The sequence below is a fragment of the Equus asinus genome, chromosome 5 (genome assembly GCF_041296235.1).
Source record: "Equus asinus isolate D_3611 breed Donkey chromosome 5, EquAss-T2T_v2, whole genome shotgun sequence".
NCBI lineage: Eukaryota > Metazoa > Chordata > Mammalia > Perissodactyla > Equidae > Equus > Equus asinus.
In genome coordinates this window covers 15,615,980-15,638,158 of record NC_091794.1, presented here as the reverse complement: position 1 = coordinate 15,638,158, position 22,179 = coordinate 15,615,980, and the positions used below count along the sequence as shown (strand labels likewise).

Sequence of the window (22,179 nt, the reverse complement as noted above, 5' to 3'; positions counted from 1 at the left end):
GAATTAGAGGAAGGAGGCAGTCTTTTCTGACTGTGTAGAGTAGGTTAGGTATTTCCATGACCCTGGACTTACTTCCTACATTACCCTTTTATTGCAATTATTCATTTAATCATGATCCTCTGATAAACTCTAAGCTCTGTGAGGGTGCAGACTATTCTATTTTCTTGCTGTTTCTGGTGCCTGGCTTTTGGCAGGTGCTTTCAAAATATTTGTTGAAGTAATAGATGGATGCTGAAGTGAGTGAGTGAATAAATGAAAGGAAGTTCAATTAAGAGAAATAGAGACTGGACAGAAATGTTCGTAGTCGAGATGAAGGGGGGGACAGATGAGAGAGATATTTCAGGGAAAGAATGAATAGATTCTGGTATCTGATTGGCTATGAGACAAGAAGGAAGAGAAAGCGATGCTCAAGTTTTAAACTGGACCAACTAGAAGGATGGTAATTCTGTAAAATTAGCTTAATTCAGAAAACATTTACCAAGCAAGCCAATTGTATATCAAGAACTAGAAGTTGGTAGGGAGAGGAGGTGTGGATGATAAGCTGTATTTTGACCCTACTGTATTTGAGATACTTGGGAGATGTGCATAGAAGGCAGTTGGAAATGAGCATTTAGTGTTTTGAGGAAAGGTGTGAAGTCTTGATTTGGGACTCATTTTCACAGTGTGTTTGTGTGCCCAGTGCATTCATAACTTTGCTCAAGGGAGTGGGTGAGATCACTGAGGGAAGATGTGAACTCCCCCTTGGTGACCTGGAAAGTAAGCTCCAGGAGAGCTGGCGCCACATTAGACTTGTTGACTATTGTATTTCCAGAAGTTGGTCAGCACCTGGCATGTGGCAGACTCTCAAAAACAGTTATTGGATGAAGAGAGAGGGTGTCCAATGGAAGGACAGGAGGACTGGGATAGAACTGGGTGAAGATCCGTGATTATGTGGTTTGTGAGGAGGGGCCAACAGAGCCTGCAAAGAGGAGGACAAAAGAAGAGGAGAAAAAGCAGGAGAAAGAGTGTCATGGAAGCACAGGGAGGGGAGGGCTTCCCGGAGTGGGAGTCTTTAGAGCTGGAAAGGACCTGAGAAATAAGAAGGGACCAACGATTTTTAGCAATTAGGAAGCTATTAGTATGTTAGATTTTCTCCAGACAGGATTAGATTTTCTCGGCCGTGCTAATTTTATTTGACTCAACATTATAAAACATCAGAATCTCTCTACAGTTTCACAAGTCAGCATGTAAACTATAGCTCGCTTACGATATCCGGTTTCTTTAAGTGGCACAAAATCCCTTTGTTAGACCAGAGAGTCTGATCCTTGATTAAGAAAAATGTGGTCACCATCGTTGGTGATGTCAGGAGGACACTTTTTAGTGCAAAGGTCATCCTCGTGTTACAAAGGTTTGAAGTGTAACTGGGGCTTCGTAAATAAAAGTGCTGTGCCTTTTATTTTTTATTTTGTATATTTAGCTATGCCTCTCCTTCATGAAGTTTGTTGGTAAACGGAAGCCCAGAGATGGGACAGTAGCTTAGTGACACCTTTGTGATCTTACATACACAGGCTGGAACTTAGACTTGGCCAGTATATTAGTTTCCTATGCTGTACAACACATTACCACAAACTTAGTGGCTTAAAACAATACTTATTTATCATCTCACAATTTCCGTGAGTCAGGAGTTTGGACATGGTTTAGCTGGGTACCGTGCTTAGGGTCTCACGAAGTTGTGATTAAGTTGTTAGTGGTCTGCATTCTCATCAGGAGCCTCAACTGGGGGAAGGATCCGCTTCCAGGCTCACCTCACTCACGTTGTTGGCAGAATTCCTTTCCCTGTGGCTGGAAGACCGAGGGATCTCGTCTTCTCATTGACTTTCTCCTAGAGGCTGCCCACAGTTCTCTGACTTCCCCGCCACATGGCCCTTTCCATAGGCAGTCACACGTGGCAGTTTGCTTCTTCAGGGCTGGCAGGAGAGAATCTCTTGCTCCCTCTCCTAAGACACAGACTTGTATAATCTAATGTAATCACAGGAATGCCATCTCCCAATTGCTTTATTTATTGCATAAAACAAGTCACAGGAAGCAAAAAGAAAAAAATCCCAAAGCCAAGTCACCAGTCCTGTCCAAACTCAAGGGGGAGGAATTGTACAAGGGCACCACTCGTTTGGGCCGTCTTAGAGTAACTGCAGCCAGCTTTGCTGGGCTAAATTGAAGTGAAAAATAAAAAGGCAACAGTTGTTTACTATCTTAGTCCATTTGGGCTTCTATAACAAAATACCAGAGACTAGGTAGCTTATGAACAACAGAAATCTACTTCTCCCAGTTCTGGAAGCTGGGAAGTATGAGATCAAGGCTCCAGTATGGTCATATTCTGGTGAGGGTCCTCTTCTTGCTTCTCCCTGTGTCCTCACATGGTGGAACTGGCTACGGATCTCTCTGGAGCCTGTTTTATAAGAGCACTAATCCCATGCATGAGGGCTTGCCTCCCAAAGGCCCCACCTCCTCTTACCATTACCTCTGGGGGTTAGGATTCAACAGAGGAATTTTGGGTGAACACATTCAGACCATAGCGTATACCTTTGTTTCATCACTGTTTTTGTTTGTTACATGAATATGGTTTCTTTGGATGTTACACTTTCTTATGCTAAAATTGATAACTTCACATCCTCACAAATAATACTCAGGCATTTGGTCAATTGTTTAAATTAATATCTATACCTCTTTGCTTAAGAAGTCTCATCTGTTTGGATATGTTGTATTTACCATTAGAAGTCACCATTAGTGTATAAATAGCTATGATAAAAAAGTACTGCTTTTCCTAAATTTTTGATATAGTTATATTGGGGGCCTTGCTAATGAAAGAAACAAGTATATGGGCCTTTTGACTGCTCATAAGCCTTTGCATGCTTTAGATTCATGTTTGGTTCTTCAGAATTGAGGCTGGTGGAATTTCAGCCTCTGACTAAGTGTATTTTGAAGAATATAACTTGAAATAAATTATTTTAAGAGTAACATAGGTTTATTGTAGAAAATTTGGAAAATATAGACTCAACCAGAGATAAGTCAATTCTAGCACTATTTTCTAGAAGGTGCATTACAATTAGTCAGTCTGACCTGGTTTTGAGTGTCAGCTCCCAGCTCTGTCCATTATTATTGGTGTGACTTGGAGCAATATACTTAATCTCTCTAAGCCCCATTTTTCTCATTTGGGAAAGAAGGTTAGTTGTCGTCGCTAACATCAGCATCATTAACTCTTAAATAGAACTCAGAGTGTGCTAGGCAGGGGTTCTAAGCACTGTATTTATTTAATTAGTTCCATTTCACAGTTAGTGGCAAAGCTGGCATGTGAACCCAGGCAGTCTGGTTTCCAACTGTACTTTTAATCACTGTTGTATATTGTCTCTCATGACAGTATGTGCCTCATAGGGCTGTGAGATTAAGTGTGAAGTGCTTAGCACAGATAAGTGCCTTATTAATAATGTATGTATATTAACATCATTGAGTATGCTATATATGCAGTTCTGTATTCTACATTTTACCCTTAACTTTTTATGTATTTCTCTTTGTCTTTAAACTTTCTTTTTTTTTTTTTAAGATTTTATTTTTCTTTTTTCTCCCCAAAGCCCCCCAGTACATAGTTGTGTATTTTTAGTTGTGGGTCCTTTTAGTTGTGTCATGTGAGATGCTGCCTCAGCATGGCCTGATGAGCGGTGCCATGTCTGCGCCCAGGATCCGAACTGGCGAAACCCTGGGCTGCCAAAGCAGAGCGCGCGAACTTAACCACTCGGCCACGGGGCCAGCCCGCAAACATTCTTTGTAATATAATTTTAATGGATGCATTATTCATCATATAGATTTAGTGACATTTTAGGGTTCCCCTTTGTTTCTGCAGAGTAAATTGAAGATCTAAGTGGTTAAAGAGTAAATACATTAGAAACCTTTTTTGAACAACTATTATATTTTTCCATATCTTTTTAAATAAGTTTTATGGAGATATAACTTACATACCATAAAACTTATCCCTTTATTTTATTTATTTATTTATTTTTGAGGAAGATTAGCCCTGAGCTAACTAATGTCAATCCTCCTCTTTTTGCTGAGGGAGACTGGTCCTGAGCTAACATCCATGCCCATCTTCCTCTACTTTATACGTGGGACGCCTACCACAGCATGGTGTGCCAAGCAGTGCCATGTCTGCACCCGGGATTTGAACCGGCGAACCCTCGGCCACTGAAGTGAAACATATGCACTTAACCGCTGCACCACCGGGCCGGCCCCCAAAACTTATCCCTTTGAAAGTGCACTGTTCAGAGGTTTTTTACAGAGTTTGCAGCCATCACCACTATCTGATTCCAGAACATCTTCATCACTCCAGAAAGAAATGCTGTGCCCATTAGCAGTCCCTCTCTATTCCTTCCTTTCTCCAGACCCTGCCAACCACTGATTTACTTTATGTCTCTATGGATTTGCCTATTCTGGACGTTTCATATAAATGAAATCATAATGTATGGCCTTTGGTGTCTGGCTTCTTTCTCTTAGCATAATATTTTCAAGTTTCATCCATGTTGTAGCATCTATCAATACTTCATTCCTTATTATTGACAACTAATAGTACAATGTATGGATACACCATATTTTATTTATCCCTTCGTCAATTGGTGGACGTTTTGGGTGTTTCCACATCTTGTCTATTAAGGATAATCCTGCTATGAACATTCATGTACAAGTTTTTCAATTCTATGCTTTCGATTCTTTTGGGTATATACCTAAGACTAGAATTGCTAGGTCATATGGTAAGTATGTTTAACTTTTTCAGGAGCTGCCAAATTGTTTTGCAAGGTGGCGACTCTATTTTACATTTTCATAGCAATATATGAGGATTCCAGTTTCTCCATGTTCTCGCCCCATCTGTTATTTCCTTCTTTTGGATTATAACCATACTAGGAGTGTGAGGTGATATCTCCTGTGGTTTTGATTTGCATTGCCCTAATGACTAATGGTGTTGAACAGCTTTCCCAAACTTATTGGCCATTTATAGTATCTTCTTTGGAGAAATGTCTATTCAAATCCCTTAGCCATTTTAAAATTGGATTATTTGTGTTTTTATTGTTGAGTTGTAAGAGTTCTTTATATATTCTGGACATAAATTCATTATCAGATATATTATCTACAAATGTTTTCTCTCATTCTTTTGGTTGTCTTTTCATTTTCTTGATGGTATCCTTTGAAGCATAAACATTTTTAATTTTGATGGAGTCCAGCTTATTTTTTCTTTGATTGCTTCTGCTTTTAATGTCTTATCTAAGAAACCATTGCTTAACCCAAGGTTCATGAAAATTTACCCTTCTAGGAGTTTTATACTTTTACCTGTTAACATTTGAGTCTGGGATTCTTCTTTTTTTTTTGGGGGGGGGGTGAGGAAGATTGGCCCTGAGCTAACACCTGTGCCAGTCTTCCTCTGTTTTATGTGGAATGCTCCCACAATGTGGCTTGACAAGTGGTGCTAGGTCCATGCCTGGGATCCAAACCTGTGAACCCTGGGCCGCCAAAGCAGAGTGCGTGAACTTTACTGCTACACCACTGGGCTGGCTCTGTGATTCGTTTTAAGTTAATTTTTATATATGTGTGAGGTATGAGTCCTACTTCATTCTTTTTCATATGAATATCCACTTGTCCCAACACTGATTATTGAAAAGACTTTTTTCTCCATGAATTATTTCTTTGCACTGTTGTTGAATATATAAACTGACCATAAATGTAAGAGTTTGTTTTGGATTCTGAGTTCTATTCCATTCCATATCTTCTTAAATGATATTTATGGCTCTGGCACTTGCTGTATAAACTTCACAGGTGGTTAACTCTTTGTCCCTTAGTTTTCTTATCTTTAAAATGGTAATAAATAGTAAATACTTCATGGGATTATTGTGAGGATTCAAGAAGATAATATACAGGAAGAGCTTAGAACAGTATGTGGCTTGTAGAAAGCATTCAATGCATGTTAGCTAATGCCGTCACTACCACTGCCACCCCTGTCACCATCATCACCATCACCGTAATGAGACACAAATGTTATTCTCTAACTTGTATGTGATTATCTCCTTTGCTTGATTGCAAATCCTGAAAGTAGATACCATGTTTAAAGAGTGAATGTGATTGATAAGAGTGAGATTGGACAGAGGGCAAAGAGGATTGAGGGCAAACTCTTGAAAATACTTGCATTTAGGCTTTTTTATTATAGTAGACTAAATGACTTTTTCTAAATGTACTTAAGAATGATACTAGAGTCTTTGTTTTGGGATAATTTGGAGTAAGGGGGTCAGCTGGAAAGTTCTGTAATTGTTTAGGTGTGTAAAGAAGTTCTGGAATAGGAGTTGTGTATATGTTGCTTTTGAAGTCATGTATACGTATTATAAAGTCCTAGTGTGCACGGACAATGAATCTTTTTCTAATTTTGTGTAATGTCTAGTCCAGCGTCCTTCACGTTACTGTTTTAAGAGTGCCAAGCAAATGTTGATAATTTCCAAATTCTATTTTAGTATCAATAATCACTCCTATTTAGTACTATATGAAGAGTATACTAGAAATAGCATCATAACTCATTCTCTAAAATTTAGCTGCCTTTATTTTAAGATAAGCACATATGGGTCTGATAGTGATATTGAGTGTCAGAGTGCTTCAAAAGGAACTCTCTTTGCCCTTCTCTTCTTGCATTCATATTGTTAAGTGTGTGACTGATATTTTCTCTATTAATTGTGAATTTGTGTAACTGATGACAGAACTTATGACTACTGTCCTAGCACTCTGCTTTAGGTCATAATTTCTGCATTCCTACAGTTCTTTATTAAGCAAATTACATAAGTTGTTGACTTGAAACCTCTTTTATTATAGTTATCGATATCAACTTTCTATTAACTATAGTGAAGGAACCAAGTATTTTGGTAGCCTGTTCCTTTCATTATGCTTACATTTTTCTTTTGACTTTTTAAAATGTATTTTTCTCGATTTCTTTGTCCCCCTCTGATGATGGTTAATTATAACTTTTTCTTTTATTTTTAAAATTTGATGTGATTCTTATTCCTAGATGTCATTTGTCAGAGTGAACCGTTATGGTCCCCGGGGAGGAGGAAGGAAAACCCTGAAAGTGAAGAAGAAGAAAACACCAGTGAAGCAGGAATGGGATGTAAGTCTCGGTGGGAGAGTAAAACAATGTAACATTACTCTGGAGGGACAGATGTGGTGACGTGGCCCTGGTCACTCAGGACGGTGCTCTGAGTAGGGCTTGGCGTGTATAGAGTGGAATGGCTTTCTGGGCATGTGATATCCTAGGTCTTGGAAAGAAGAGCAGAATCCTTTGGGGGGTTTTTGAGTATACACATGTCAAGGCTGTAAGCTCTACCTCCTTTAAAGAATTGGAATCTGGGGCTGGCCCTGTGGCCGAGTGGTGAAGTTTGTGTGCTCCGCTTCGGCAGCCCAGGGTTTCGCCAGTTCGGGTCCTGGGCACAGACATGGCACCGCTAATCAAGCCATGCTGAGGCGGCATCCCACATGCCACAACTGGAAGGACCCACAATCAAAAATACACAACTATGTACCAGGGGTTTTGGGGAGAAAAAGGAAAAATAAAATCTTAAAAAAAAAAAAAAAAGAATTGGAATCTAAGGGAGGGGGAGTGTGTTTTTAAAAAAGTGTCCCCACTTCTACATTGAGAACTCACTGGTTAAAGGGAACTCTAGTTAGTCTATGTCGCTGAAGTCTGAATTTTTTGGTACTTTTTTTAGATTTGCCTAGAGCAACCAGTGATACCATAATTATGTGAGTTGCAGTTTTGGCTAAATAAGCGGGTGATCCTTGTTCTCTTATTGTTTGTTGCTCACCTCCAGAGGCCAGTCACTCTCACCACAAAGGTTCCCTTAGATATAAGACAAGTCTCAAATACCCGGGACCATGAGCCCTGGCTCCCACCCTGGATTCTGCTTGTTATTACTAAGGGGATTTTGATCTTTTGCAGCCTGGTACCTTGGTTTGCTCCATGAGACCTTAGGGGCCTTTACTTTCTGTTGTGGAGAGTAACTAGTCGGGGACTAGTTTGGACTTGGAACCTTCTCGATTGTGGCCAACCACATTAGCCAGATATCCTGGACAAACTGATCCCCTTCGAAGTGGGACAGGGGAATTTCTCTATGTTTAGATTGCTCTGTTGCCATCTGATTGGCTATAAAATATTATAAGGGTGTGATTCTAAGTTAATGAAACTGACTAAAAGGAAAAAAAAGCACATGATAACCTAGGTATTGTCCCCTTCATTTTTCATTTTTTTTTAAAGATTGGCACCTGAGCTAACATCTGTTGCAAATCTTTATTTTTCCTTCTTCTTCTTCTCCCCAAAGACCCCCAGTACATAGTTGTATATTCTAGTTGTGGGTCCTTCTGGCTCTGCTATGTGGGATGCTGCTTCAGCATGGCCTGACGAGTGGTGCCATGTCCGCACCCAGGATAGGAACCTGTGAAACCCAGGGCTGCTGAAGTGGAGCACGTGAACCCAACCACTCGGCCACAGGGCCAGTCCCAGTATTGTTCCTTTTAGAGGGGTTACTTTGGGAAGTTCAGTATTTATTCTGTTATTCTGTTATTGCTGAAAACATAATTGAAACTCACCGTTTGGAATTGCATGTAGAACCTTCCTCATTTACTTTTTATTATCTTCAGTGCTGGAAAAATCTTTGGTTTTTGAAGGTGGACTGAGCATGAAAGTAGTTATAAGTCATTTGGAATGAATGGTAAATGAGGGAGGAAAGATCAAACTGAATAATACTGTTTGATAAAAATAGTGAGATGTTTTCTGAAATGGCTTGTAAATTAGACTTAAAGGCAATTTCAAAAAAAACAGATTTAAGCAATAGCAGTATCGATGAAATTATATCTTCTCCCATGAGAACTAATTCTAAGCATATCACTTATTTATATGCCTCAATTTTATTATGATTATTAAAACCAATTCTCATGCTCTTACAGTTGTATCTTGTACTTTTCTAAATCAGTATGAAAGGAATAACAGTTTTAGTTAGAAAAGGCTTGAGCTAAATATAAACTATGGCCAAAAAGTTAAGTCTTTAAATACATCAGAAGCTATTTCACCAGGCTCAATTGTGTATTTCTCTTAGAAGTAAAATTCTAACTTGTTTCTTTCCCAGATTTGCCTTAGGAAATCTGTGTAACAAAATGGCTGAGGTCATTTTGGAAAGGGCCGAAAAGCAAGGCTGCTGCTTTGAGCTGTGCAGGCTGTGCACTGCACAATTTCAAGGGATACTATTTTCATGGACTAGGATGTTAATGGTTCCTCTTGGAGTTGTGTAATGTGGTAGTTCTGCCATCTGGGTTTGGTGCCTTTTTATTTAAGTGACTGTTTTCACATTTTACGAAGTTGTCCGGTGCCCTCAAACTTCATCTCTCCTTTTGGAAGGTTCTATGCTTAAGATGTTTGCATGGACACAAATTGAACCTCTCCAGAGTGGTCACAGTCTGTCTTTTAGGAATCTTTAGAGGTGCCTCATTCCATGGAATATAGTTTGAACTTTAGTTAAACTTACTCATTTTGAATTGTATCCTACCCTGTTTTATTCATGGTTTTAATATAATGTATTCCTGCTTGGTGAATTTAGTGCTTATTTTCTGTAAGACACCTAAAAGTAATCCATATTAATATTTAAATTGAGAATACTGGTTCCTAGTAAGAAAGTCTTGGTCCCAGGATTTTGAATCCATTTTCAGCCATGAAAATCCAGTACATACTCATGCCTAAATACACACAAACCAACAATATCTGCTCACAGGCATGACATAACTTTCTGAACAATGTGAAAAAAGTATGGTAAGAAGTTTCAATAATAAAACTAACATTTTAATTTAAATAAATACATGTATATTATGTAAAGATATAAAATAAATAATTTTATTTCAATTTAAGATAGCAGTTTTATCTTGCTAAAATGTGATGATAAAACCCCTTAACTCTTCAAAGAAAGGTTTCTTGGAGGGTAGCATGCTTAATTAAATACACAGTCTTTTAACTGAGACCCATCTGACATGTAGGAGAAAAATGTACAGAAGGCTTAAGATATTGAAAGAAGCCTTTTGAAAAAAAGGAAAGTCAGTTCATCATAAATAAACTAAAACTGATTTCAAGTAGTTTTTTTAACCTAAAGAGAATTTTTCCCATAAGAAAATTACCCAAAGAAAGAAAATAAACATTGAAATCCTATTAAAAAAATCCAGTACGTACTAATATTTTCTAAGAAACCTTTTTTTCTTTTAAAGAAAGTTCATCTTTTTTGCAGAATACTGTGAATGATCTAACAGTTCATCGGGCAACTCCTGAAGATCTGGTAAGTTTAATATCAGAAGTTAAGATTTGTTAATGTTTATTTGATATTTGGTTTCTAACCTTCCAAATAGAAACCAGAGGCCCTTCCTGGAGTTGTTCAGTTATATTTAATCTTGCTTATGTCTATATAAAGTCAAAAAGCATATCTTCTAGACTTCCTAGTCTTACCTAGGAATATCAATTAGTGTGTATCAGAATTTCATTAGATGGGTCTGGTTTACAGTTCAAATCGCCCTGGTCCAGTGTGGTCCTGTACACATCTATTGTCTTTTTCTTGCTATCAATATCTCCAGCATTATTTACTATTACTTCTGTATACAAGCATACTGGTCTAGTCGATGTAGTAGTTTATTCCTTGAACATGCCATATATAGTTTCACGTTTGCGCCCCAAATCATGCTCTTGTCCTTACTTGGAACAGTTTCCCTACCTTCTTCCCCACCTGTTCAAATCTTACTTTGCTTCTTTATCCTAGTTCAAGTCTTACTTTTAAAGAAAATTTCTACTATAGGTTTTTCTTTATACAGAAGTTTTGTTGAGATATAATTCACATACCATGAAATCCACCCTTTTAAAGTGTATAATTCATTGGTTTTTGGTATATTCACAGAGTTATGCAACCATCATCACTTTCTAATTTTAGAATACTTTCATCTCCTCCAAAAGGAAATCTTGTACCCATTAACAGTCACTCCCTGTGCTCTCCCTCCTCCCAATCCCTGGTAACAACTAATCTACTTTATGTCTCTGTGGATTTCCCTATTGTGGACATTTCGTATAAATGGAATACAGTATGTGTCCTTCTGTATCTAGCTTCTTATCTTAGCATAATGTTTTCAAGTTTCGCCTATGTTGTAGCATGTATTGGTACTTCATTCCTTGTTATTGCCACACACTATTCCATTGTATGGATGTACCATATTTTATTTATCCATTCGTCGGTTGTTGGACATTTAGGTTGTTTTCGCTTTTTGGCTGTTATGAATAATGCTGCTGTGAACGTTCATGTACCAGTTTTTGTGCGAACATTTGTTCTTTGTTCTTTTGAGTACATACCTAGAAGTATAATTGCTGAGTTGTATGTTATCTCTTTACTTCACTTTCTGAGGAACTGCCAAACTATTTTCCAAAGTGGCTGCACCATTTGCATTCTCACCAGTGTGTATGAGGGTTTAAATTTCTCCACATCCCTTGTCAACGGTTGTTATTGTCATCTTTTTGGTTTTAGCTCTCCTAGGCAGTGTAAAGTGGAATCTCATTATGGTTTTGATTTGCATTTCCCTAATGACTAATGATGTTGAGCAGCCTTTCCTATGCTTATTGGCCATTTGTAGTATCTTCTTTGGAGAAATGTCTATTCAGATCCTTTAGTCATTTTAAAATTGCCAGAGGAAACATGTGACTACCATGAACTGGGCTTGATGAAAGGAGGGATGCAAAAAAATAAAATTAAAATAAAGTTAGATTATTTGTGTTTTTGTTGTTGAGTTGTAAGAGTTCTTTGTATGTTCTGGATACAAGTACCTTATGAGATATATGATTTGCATACAATTTTTTCCATTCTGTTGGTTGTCTTTTCACTTTCTTGATGGTATTCTTTGAAGCACAAAAGTTTTAAATTTTGATAAAGTCCAATTTATCTATTTTTTCTTTTGTTACCTGTGGTTTTAGTGTCATATCTAAGAAACCATTGTCTAACCCAAGGTTCACAAAGATTTACTCCTCTGTTTTCTTCTAAGACTTTTATAGTTTTAGCTCGTATGTTTAGGTCTTTGATCCTTTTCAAGTTACTTTTTGTATATGGTGTGTGGTAGGGGTCCAACTTAATTCTTTGTAAATGGATATCCAGTTGTCCAAGCACCAAAAAGACTGTTCTTTTCCTATTGAATTGTCTTGGCACCCTTGTTGAAAATCGATTGTCCATAAATATAAGAGCTTAGTTTAGACTCTCAATTCTATTCCATTGATCTATATGTCTGACCTTATGCCAGTACCATACTCTCTTGATTATTATAACTTTGTGTAAATGTAAAGTCCTACTCTTTGAAGCTGCCCAACAGTTGCTATCTCTTCTGGACTGTTGTTGTACTTACTACCTACATAAGGCATTGAGCATATGCCATCTAATATATATCGTTTATCTTTATATGTATATGCCCAATCTCCCTGGGCAGATTATTAATGCTTTTGAAGGATAGAGACCATATCTCATACATCTTTGTGGGCCTAGGAATCTTAATCCTAGTAGGTACTCATTAAATGTTTGTTGAGGATAATAATGCCCAACTGACTTAAAATTTTTTTTTATTATGAAAAATTTTGTGAAAGATGGCATAAGTGGAGCCATATTAAAATAGAGCCAGAGTAGCCATTTCAGAGAAATTGCCTACATGTCTTGTTTTCTTTATCTTCCAAACTGGACCAAACCGCTGACATTCCAAGAAGTCAGTAAGGACGAGAATATCCTGTCTGTAAGAATGGATGGAACTGGACTTTGCTGATGACTGGATTGCCAACCAATCAATGAAGTACAGGGCTAGCCTTTTGCCTGATGATCCAACCTCAGGCCAATCTGTGAAGTACAAACCTAGCCTAACCTCATCTAGTGCCAGTGAACTCTAATACAACTCGCCTTATCCTCCCTTTTTCCCATAAAAACCCTAAGCCCCTCTCCTGTAATTGGGACATTATTTGGGTTTCTACCTGAATCTTTGCTCCCTGAATTGCAATTCTTTGATCCCAGATAAATGCTTTGCCTCTCAAGCTGATTTCTGTTTTTGTAGGTTGACAATTTCAAATTTGCTTGAGAGTAGAGACAAAAGTATAAAGAACTCCCATACACTGTTCACCCAGATATAATAGTTAGGAAAGTTTTGCCATAGTTGTTTCATTTATCATACCCTTTTCTTCTTTGCTAAAGCATTTTAAAGCAAATCCCGGAGAACATGTCATTTTGTGCCTACATATTCAGTTTGCATTTTAAAAAATGTAGACATTTTCTTATATAACCACAATGCCATTCTCACCCCTAACGAAAGTAATAGTAATTTTTTGGTATTACCTAATTCCCAATCCATATTCACATTTCCCCAATCATCTCAAAAATGTCATCTTCATTTATTTTTTGTGAACCAGAATCCTTGTTTGGTTCTTAGTCTCTTAATGGACTGATTTTTTACTTACATGGTAAAAACTCAGTGTACATTTCATCAGATGACTTACAGGTTTTGTTCATCTTCCTAGTTCTGAGTACTGGAGTTGGTGTGAAGCCAATGTCTGCTGTTATTCTTCAGTCACTCAGTGAACTCCTCCCCTCTAACTCTTAAGCTGTGCCTTGTGTCTCTGCTTCTGCTTCAGGAAGAACACCTCCCTGGAGTTCTGCATCTCCAAGGACCCACTTCCATATGCAGCTGTTGCAGGGCTTAGTTCTTGGTAGTGATGTCAGTATCATGAAGTGAGTGTGTCTTGCCAAAGGTGACACACTGGGTTTTGTGCCTTTTACATTGTGATCCGTCTGTGTGTATGTGTGTGTATAACTGCATGTATACACACATATGTGCTTGAAAAGTTTAACAAAATAATTATTAACTTCATTATGTGCGATGTACTCTTAATATTTTCACTTCTATGTTCTATTTATTTAAAAAACGTTGGTTTTGGGGCCGGCCTGGTGGCATAGTGGTTAAGTTTGTACGCTCCGCTTTGGCGGCCTGGGGTCCACCGGTTCAGATCCTGGGCACGGACCTACGCACTGCTCATCAAGCCACGTTGAGGCAGCATCTCACATAGAAGAATCAGAAGGACTTACAACTAGGATGTACAACTATGTACTGGGGCTTTGGGGAGAAAAAAAAAGAAGATTGGTAACAGATGTTACCTCAGGGCCAATCTTCCTCACCAAAAAGCATACCTTAAGAAAAAGCCAAAAAAACCCATTGGTTTTGATCCACTAATTTATTTTACTACACATTAAATGTGTCCTAAACTGCAGTTTAAAAACACTAGTTTATTGGATAGTCTTATATGAAGGAAGTAGAAATTAATATTCTTTTCATTTTATCTTTTATCTAGGTTTACTAGTTTTAGATACTTCTTTTTTTAAAAATCATTTCTGAAAATTTAGAAGACTGAAAATTTTGGCCATGAATATATATAAAAATACATACGTTCAACCAGAAAATATAAAAAAGGTGAACTTTGTTAGGTGGTCCCACTATTGGAATAAGCAAGTTCTTTATTCCTGACACATTCTCTTATATTTTTCTTCTGTTTAGATACGTCGTCATGAAATACACAAATCGAAGAATAGAGCATTAGTACACTGGGAACTCCAAGAGAAAGCTTTGAGGAGAAAATGGAAGAAGCAGAAGCCAGAAGTTTCTAATCTTGAGAAACGGAGACTGTCTCTCATGAAGGAGGTAATGCTACACTGCGTTATCTGAAATTAGAAAGAGAAGAAAGACATAGTTTTTTTCTTTTCCCCCAAATCTGATTCACATTGGAGAGGCTCTGGTGGTTACTGCGTCCTTATACAGTGATCTACACGTGGACTTCGAAGAAAGCAGTGGAGTAACGACTAGAGTCTGCTTTGGTGTTTGCATTTCTGCTCTACAGCTTACTAGCTGTGTGACCTTAAACTAATTATTAACTTCTCAGCTTGAATTTTCTCATCTTTTAAATGAGAATGACACTCCTTGTCTGATTGTATTGTTACAAGATTTCAGTGATAGAATAAACTGACTAGCACAGTCCTTGACACATAATTAGTGCCATATATATATATAAGCTGCTGTAATTATTTTTCTCAGTTCAACAGCTGTGCTGTTAGATTACTTTGCAGAAAAAAAAAAGGTTGTGTACTTGTCCAACAAGTAAGTTAGTAAGCTGCTTGTCTTTGGCTTAATCTTTTGCCAGATGTAGGGTGTTTGGATAAGTAATCAGGTGTGTAGGATTAAACAATATGGGAAATAAAAGGAAACTGCAGCAAAAAACCCTTCTTTTATTTGGGCTGAAATCATTGTAGAAGAGATGTGTGTTGTCTGCAGTGCTGCTTCCTGTTCAGTGTTGAAGCTCGTGGCCCTTGGCTGGCTGGGTGACCTTTCACTGCAGCTTTCAATCACACTCTGTCTTTTGAGGAATTCATTAGGCTTCTTAGCAAAATGCAAAGTCTTGATCTTATATATCATCAGGGAGCATTATATCTCCCAAATAAATGTTTACATGAGCTTGTGAGAAGAACAGTGGATGGAGAGAAAATGGTCCTTTACAGATAAGTATCTTTTGGTAATCTTGGCCAAGTCATGTATGTTTAAATGTTATGTGACAATTCTCAGTGAAGGGGCTAAGAACTCAGATCTGGCCCAAGGCAGCCCCTTTGAGGTGACTCTGGGCTTCTGTTTCCCCTCCTGAGTAGCTTCTGTTCATGTCCTGAATTTCTTATACAAGAAACAGATGTGGTGGAAGTCGGGGTTGACAGAAGAGTGGTGAGAGAGGATGCGTGAAGTTTCTCTGCCTTCTTTCTGTGGTGCTGCTTCCTCAGGCTCTAGTGTAGTGTTTCTCAACCCTGACTGCACATTAGAATCATTCAGGGTTGAGAACTTCCATTAAAAAAATAACGATGTCGGGGGCCCGGCCCCGTGGCCTAGTAGTTAAGTTCTCCCACTCCACTCTGGCAGCCAAGGTTTCACTGGTTTGAGTCCTAGGCGCGGACCTACACACACTTGTCTGTCAGTAGCCATGCTGTGGTGGCATCCCACATAGAGGAACTAGAAGGACTTACAACTTGTACTGGGGCTTTGGGGAGAAAGGAAAAAGAAAAGAGGAAGATTGGCAACAGATATTAGCTCAGTGCTAAGCTTCCTCACCAAAAAAAAAGGTAAAAAGTTCTTTAAAAAAAAAACTATGGACCCAGACATATCTGTATTCTGGCTATTCTGATTTAGTGAACCTGGGATTTAGCCCCACTTAGGTATTTTTAGACAGTTCTTACATAATTTTAATATGTTGCCAGGGTTAGGAACCTCTGCTGTTAGTGAGATTCAGATATTTCCATTTAACACTGCATCTTGGAGGTTATTCCATGTCGCTGTTTAGAAACCTACTATTTCTTTTTTAGTGGCCATGTAGTATATAGTTGTACCCCAGTTATTTATTCAGTGCTTTATTAGTGGACATGTAGGGTATGTAGTAGAGTATTTTTTAAGCTTCTGGAAAAAAAATGCCCCAAATTATAGTGGTTTAAACAAAACAAATCAATTCTTCTCTTAAGAAACAGTTCAGAGCTAGGGGGCTCTGTGGTCCTTCATTGCAGGGCCTCCATCTCTGAGTACAGAATGGCTGTTCTAGCTCCCTTCAGCTATATCCCAGCCAGCATGAAGTGGGAAAGAGAATGCGTGCTACTGCTTTTACATACCACCCAGAAGTTCTGGCTTATATGCCATTGTCCAGAAATGCATCACCTGACTATTCTCACCTGTGAGGATGGTTAGGCAATCTAGCTATGTACTTTGCTGAAACTTGGGAGTTCTGCTGTTAAAGGGAAAATGGAAAGAAAGGATATCAGTGGGTAATAGCAGTGTCTGCCACCCAGAGATTTTTTCCTGCTTTGTCACTGTAAATAATGTAATGAATATCCTTGAATATGTTTTTGAGTACACGTATACTCATAGGATAAATTCTTAAAAGTGGAATTGCTGAGTCAAAGGATATGTGCAGTTATTATTTCAATGTTGCTTAATTTGTAACGTCTCTGTTAAGGGATGTGATGGTACCAAAGGAAGAAGCCTGCTTGGGCATATCCACCCAGGCATTATCGTTATGTGTTACAGCTCCCAGGACCCATCCCCCAGGAGCACGGCTCCTAAAATAACGTAAATTAAGAGGAAAGCTCTTTGGCCAGCATCATCTTAGATTGCATTTTCTCTGTAATGCACCTGTGCCATGGGAAAAGCAAAAAGAGTCCAAATCCAAATCAGGGAGAGGGAGGCTTTGGTTAAAAATTTTGTAAATTCCAAAAGTTTAGTAACTTCCCGAGTCTCTTTGTAATTTCCCAATTCCATCTGGCTTTTATTACCAGAGAACAAAAGTGCTAGAGTGAGAAGTTTCCAATCGTGTTTTTGGAGGGAACTTGACTGATCCTTTGAAAATCTAAATGTGTACCGCTACTCATAAGTTTGGCTTTGTGCTCTGCAGACCCACCTGGGGAAGTGATATGCAGAGATTGGTTTACCTGTCAAGAGGGTGAGTTTTATCAGACAGGTGATAAAGAAATCTAGGAAAAGCAAAGGAAAGCCAATGCACTTTTCTCTGGCCACTCAAACCATCTGTCCTGAGGAGTCTGGACAGAGACCAGCAGAAGGTAGCAGCTTTCCTGGAGACCTCATTATAATTAATATCCGGTCTTGATATGGTAAAATTGTTCCTCCATAATCTGCTTCTGTCAATTATATCTCTTTATTTTGATAGGAGGTCAATGGTTTTTCTTTTTTTTGTTTTTGAGGAAGATTAGCCCTGAGCTAGCATCTGCTGCCAATCTTCCTCTTTTTGCTGAGGAAGACTGGCCCTGAGCTAACATCGGTGCCCATCTTCCTCTGCTTTATATGTGGGACACCTACCACAGCATGGCTTGCCAAGCGGTGCCATGTCCGCACCCAGGATCCTAACTGGCAAACCCCGGGCTGCTGAAGCGGAACATGTGCACTTAACCACTGCACCACTGGGCCGGCTCCAGGTTTTTCTTTTTTTATTGTAAACTCTTAAACCTGCCATTAGGAAATATTCTCTATGTAAATTTTTTAGTACGTGGTAGGTTATAATACTTCATTTACTCTCTTTTCTAAGCTCCAATTGCATGTACGTGCAAGGTGGCTAACCAGGGATAGAAATTTGGTTCATGGGATGGTATAATTTAAGCTGTAACGCCATTCTCAAATACCTCTAGAGTGGTACACAGGTTTTTGTTGTGTCCACAACACTCCCGTGGGGTTGGGGAGGTGGTCCTATCTTCATTTACACCTCAGGAAACTAAGGTTAACGAGGTCGGATTTTGCTTAGTATCTCTTGACTGGGCCAAAGATGCCAGTCTTCTGCCTCCAAATGTGCTTTTTGCCTTCTCCAACTCCAAATCTTACTGTTTGTGGAAAGAACAAATTCAGGACTTTATTCTCACCAGCTGAGCCAGCCAACCTGCTTGGCCAAAGCAGGGGAAGAAGGGAAAAAGTCAGAATGTGATTCTTGTTATTTTTCTCAGTGTCCTAAAACAATAACTGAGGTCATATTGTCTACTTATTTCCATGGTCTAGAGAAGTTCTGGTGAAGAGCGTTTGTTCCCGGATGTTTTATTGATTTGAGTCTGTTGGAAACTGGGCAGTTTCCAATTTCGAGACTCCTTTCAAGTTAAGAGCACCATCTGGTGGTGATGGGTTGAGTTGACCTTTTATGCCAGCCTGTGCATCCTTGCTTGTAATTGTGAAAGTTAAGTTGAAAGTGCATAATCAAAGGCCCTACTGTAATAGTATTTTTTGAGTTCTCATCTCTCCAGGATAAAAACTCAACTTGATTATAAATGCAGAAGCATCACTTTTGTGTTTAATGCCCCAAAACTTGTGTCTTGCATCATGTTTTTTTAAGTTATAGGTCATGACCCATTCCTGGAGTATGAAGTCACTTTAGTGATTGAAACACCTCTAAGTCTATGGCTCAAAGATTCCTTTCTTTAATTAGTGTTTTTCAAACTGTGGATCACAACTTGTTAATGGATTGTGAAGTCAAGTTAGGGGGTTGAAACCATCTTCTTTTTTTAAAAAAAAGAGAACAGAAACTAAAAAGAAAATAGAGTGGTTCTCAAAGAGTAAGATTAAGTAAAACTTTTATTTTGTTATATGTTTACATTTACATTTGTGTGTATACTGGGTCACAATTTAATCACTTATTTCTTGGTTTGGATTGTAGCCAAGTATTTGAAATCCACTGATTATTGTAATAGCTCCATCTACTGGTACTTAAGGATATTGCCACTGAAGGCTCTTAGGAAGGTAGTGGCCTATGGTTATTTTTATGCTCTGTGTCTTTGGACTTTTCCTTCGTGAATTGATAAATATTTATATTTTTTTCTGAATAAAATAATATTTATCATTAACCTGTGTCTAGATTCTTTCTGATCAATACCAGATGCAGGATGTATTGGAAAAATCTGATCATTTGATGGCTGCAGCAAAAGATCTGTTTGTTGATTTTCCTCGTAGGCGCACAGGTAAAATATTCAATTCAAACAAAAGCTTCTTTTTGTTAACCGTAGCCCACAGCTAGCTATTTGGAAGAATTTGAAATCTTTTTTCAGGCATCTTATTATTTATATTACAAGTATTCTAAAGTAGATAGCATACAAATGTTAGGCATAGATTCATTATAATTTACTTTTCACTTAGAATATTAACTATTACAAACTGCTTAGCTAAAGAAAGGTAAATTGTTATTACTTACTAAAATATTTTATGGTGAAATGTATAAGATATTATAATTTAAAATGACAATTTTCAGTTTATTAATATTAAATTATCATATAATTAAAGTATCTGTTTATATGTAATTTGAGTAAAGCTTAATTTGAAACCTAAAACAACTTCAGTCTCTCTAAAAGGAACTTTGCCTCTTGTCAGATACACAGTGTTGTTCACTTTAATGTGGTTATAATCCATTGTTTATCTTAATCCCTAAAAACAGATCATTAGTTTTTCGTTCAAGATTTGAACCTGGGGTGGCCTCTTATTAGTGTGACTCTGGGCCAGTTGCTTCCCATCTCTGAGTTTCAGTTTACTGATCTGTAAAATATTAATAGTAACAAGCTCATGGGCTTTTGTGAGGGTAAAATGATTTATGTGAACGCGTTTAACACAGTGTCTGGTATAGTAAGCAGTATGTGAGTTGCTATTATTATGATTTAGGATTTTCATATAATGATACAAACCTATGGCAGTGTATAGTTCTTGTGAAGTCAATTTAGTTAAATGAAACAAAATCGTCATTACTTGTCTTCCTTGTGCAGCGTTTCCTAATGTAACAGTGGCTCCCGATTCCTCTCAAGGTCCCATCGTGGTAAATCAAGACCCTGTCACCCAGGCCATCCTCAGTGAGTCTGTTGTGGAGCCTCAGGTAATGTGCTCTGCTCACAGCCACGACGCTCATGCTGAAATTAAGTTTAAGTTGATGCAGGCATTGTGGTAGACGTTCCAGAAGCTTAGCTATGAACAAATACCAAGTCGTGGCTGCTAGAATTGTTCTCGCTCAAGCGTATTGCATTTTCTGTGAGTAATGTTTGTACTAAATGAGATAGGACTGGACGACGATAGCTGACGTTTATTGAGTGTTTACCTAGGAGGTAGGCACTATTATTATCCCCATTCAGCAGATAAAAAACTGAGGCTCAGAGAAATTAAGTGACTTGTTCAAGATTACATACATAGCTATTGGCATCAGAGATGGCATTCAGTCCAGGCTCCCTGGCTCCCTAAGACTGTGCCGCTGTCTGCCGGTTTGGAAACAGCAGGAAGTCTCTGCACTGCCCACTTTGGAGTCAGGTGGATCTGTGTTCATGTTCAGCTGCTTACTAGCTGTTTGATCGTGAGTTGATTTCTTAAGGGCTCTGAGTTGGTTCAGAGTGTTTTTGTTTTTTTGTTTTTTGTTAAATAGAAATAGAACATACCTGCTACAGTTGTTGTGAGGATCAGCTGAGATAAGTTATGCAAAGTGCCTCGCATAATACCAGATTATAGTTCTTCATTAAGTGTTAGTCCCTTCTAATGTATTAGTATGTTGAAAAAGTAGCTACCCAGGAAACTTGGAATTTATTGACAGTCACGTGGGAAAATTATATTATAGTAGTAAAACATTAATTCGCTGTATCCTAACCCAATTGGACCTCTTAATTAATCAAAATGTTGAGAATTTTGAGATAGAAAACATTTTTAAAAAGCCCATGAAGAATTTAATACTAAAATAAATACAACTTTTTAGGAATGACCAGGACTCAGTACCTGTTTAATGCAATTTGCTAAGTTGTTTGTATCTTCTATGAAACAAAGATCATCAGTTAGAGGGATGATCCTGGGAATTACAAAGTCAGAATCATAAAAGACATGACATGTGTACTCTTTTCTACTTATAAAGGCAATTAAGTAGAATGTTACACATATTTTAAATAGCCAAAACCCGTTAGCCACATTCCTAGCCGAAAACCACTTATGGTTTGGCACTTATTAAAAAGTTAGCTTTCAGATAATCATAGTCTCTCACATTTAAATGTGGATGAGCTGAAGCCAGTAGAGAGAGAAGTTGAAGATAGAGGAGAGAGAAGGGGCTCTTCGTGGAGGAGAGAGGGTTTGGGTTCTAGAACACATGTGGAGGGATTAGCTTCGAAGGAGGGACCTCTCTTCTGTTATGAAAAAAAGAAGGAAAGGATGAATGTTTATATACACTTGTTACTTTTATTGCTGTTTTGAGAAAGGCTCTTAATGAAGTCGATAATGAAGAAGAAGGAACTGTTAACAGCCAGTCAGAAGACAGTGAGAATGAATTGGATAACTCTGTTGACTCTCAGTCTAACATGAATACAGACAGGTATGTATATATGGCATAAATATCTACAGTGCTTCCCTTCTGTCCAAGAATTTCTCTTTCTTTTTTTCCCCCAGCTTTATTGAGATATAATTGATATATAATATTGTGTAAGTTTAATGTGTACAACATGTTGATTTGATACACTTGTATGTTGCAAAATGATTACCACCACAGTGTTAGCTGTACCTCCATCACATCACATA

At 38.1% G+C, this 22,179-nt stretch overlaps 1 protein-coding gene across 9 annotated transcripts in view; it reads left to right on the top strand.

The window, feature by feature from the left end:
* Positions 1 to 22,179, top strand: part of SPICE1 (spindle and centriole associated protein 1) — a 50,460-nt gene that overhangs the window by 1,199 nt on the left and 27,082 nt on the right. For 4 of the 9 annotated variants that reach the window (XM_014838631.3, XM_014838632.3, XM_070508845.1 and 1 more), the window contains exons 2-7: positions 7,064 to 7,162; positions 10,317 to 10,364; positions 14,638 to 14,781; positions 19,511 to 19,613; positions 20,406 to 20,512; positions 21,864 to 21,976. In XM_014838631.3, the coding sequence (XP_014694117.3) occupies positions 7,064 to 7,162; positions 10,317 to 10,364; positions 14,638 to 14,781; positions 19,511 to 19,613; positions 20,406 to 20,512; positions 21,864 to 21,976 (614 nt within the window). The remainder of the gene's footprint in view (positions 1 to 7,063; positions 7,163 to 10,316; positions 10,365 to 14,637; positions 14,782 to 19,510; positions 19,614 to 20,405; positions 20,513 to 21,863; positions 21,977 to 22,179) is intronic. The other 5 variants (XM_044771577.2, XM_070508847.1, XM_044771578.2 and 2 more) reach the window with 3 other exon arrangements.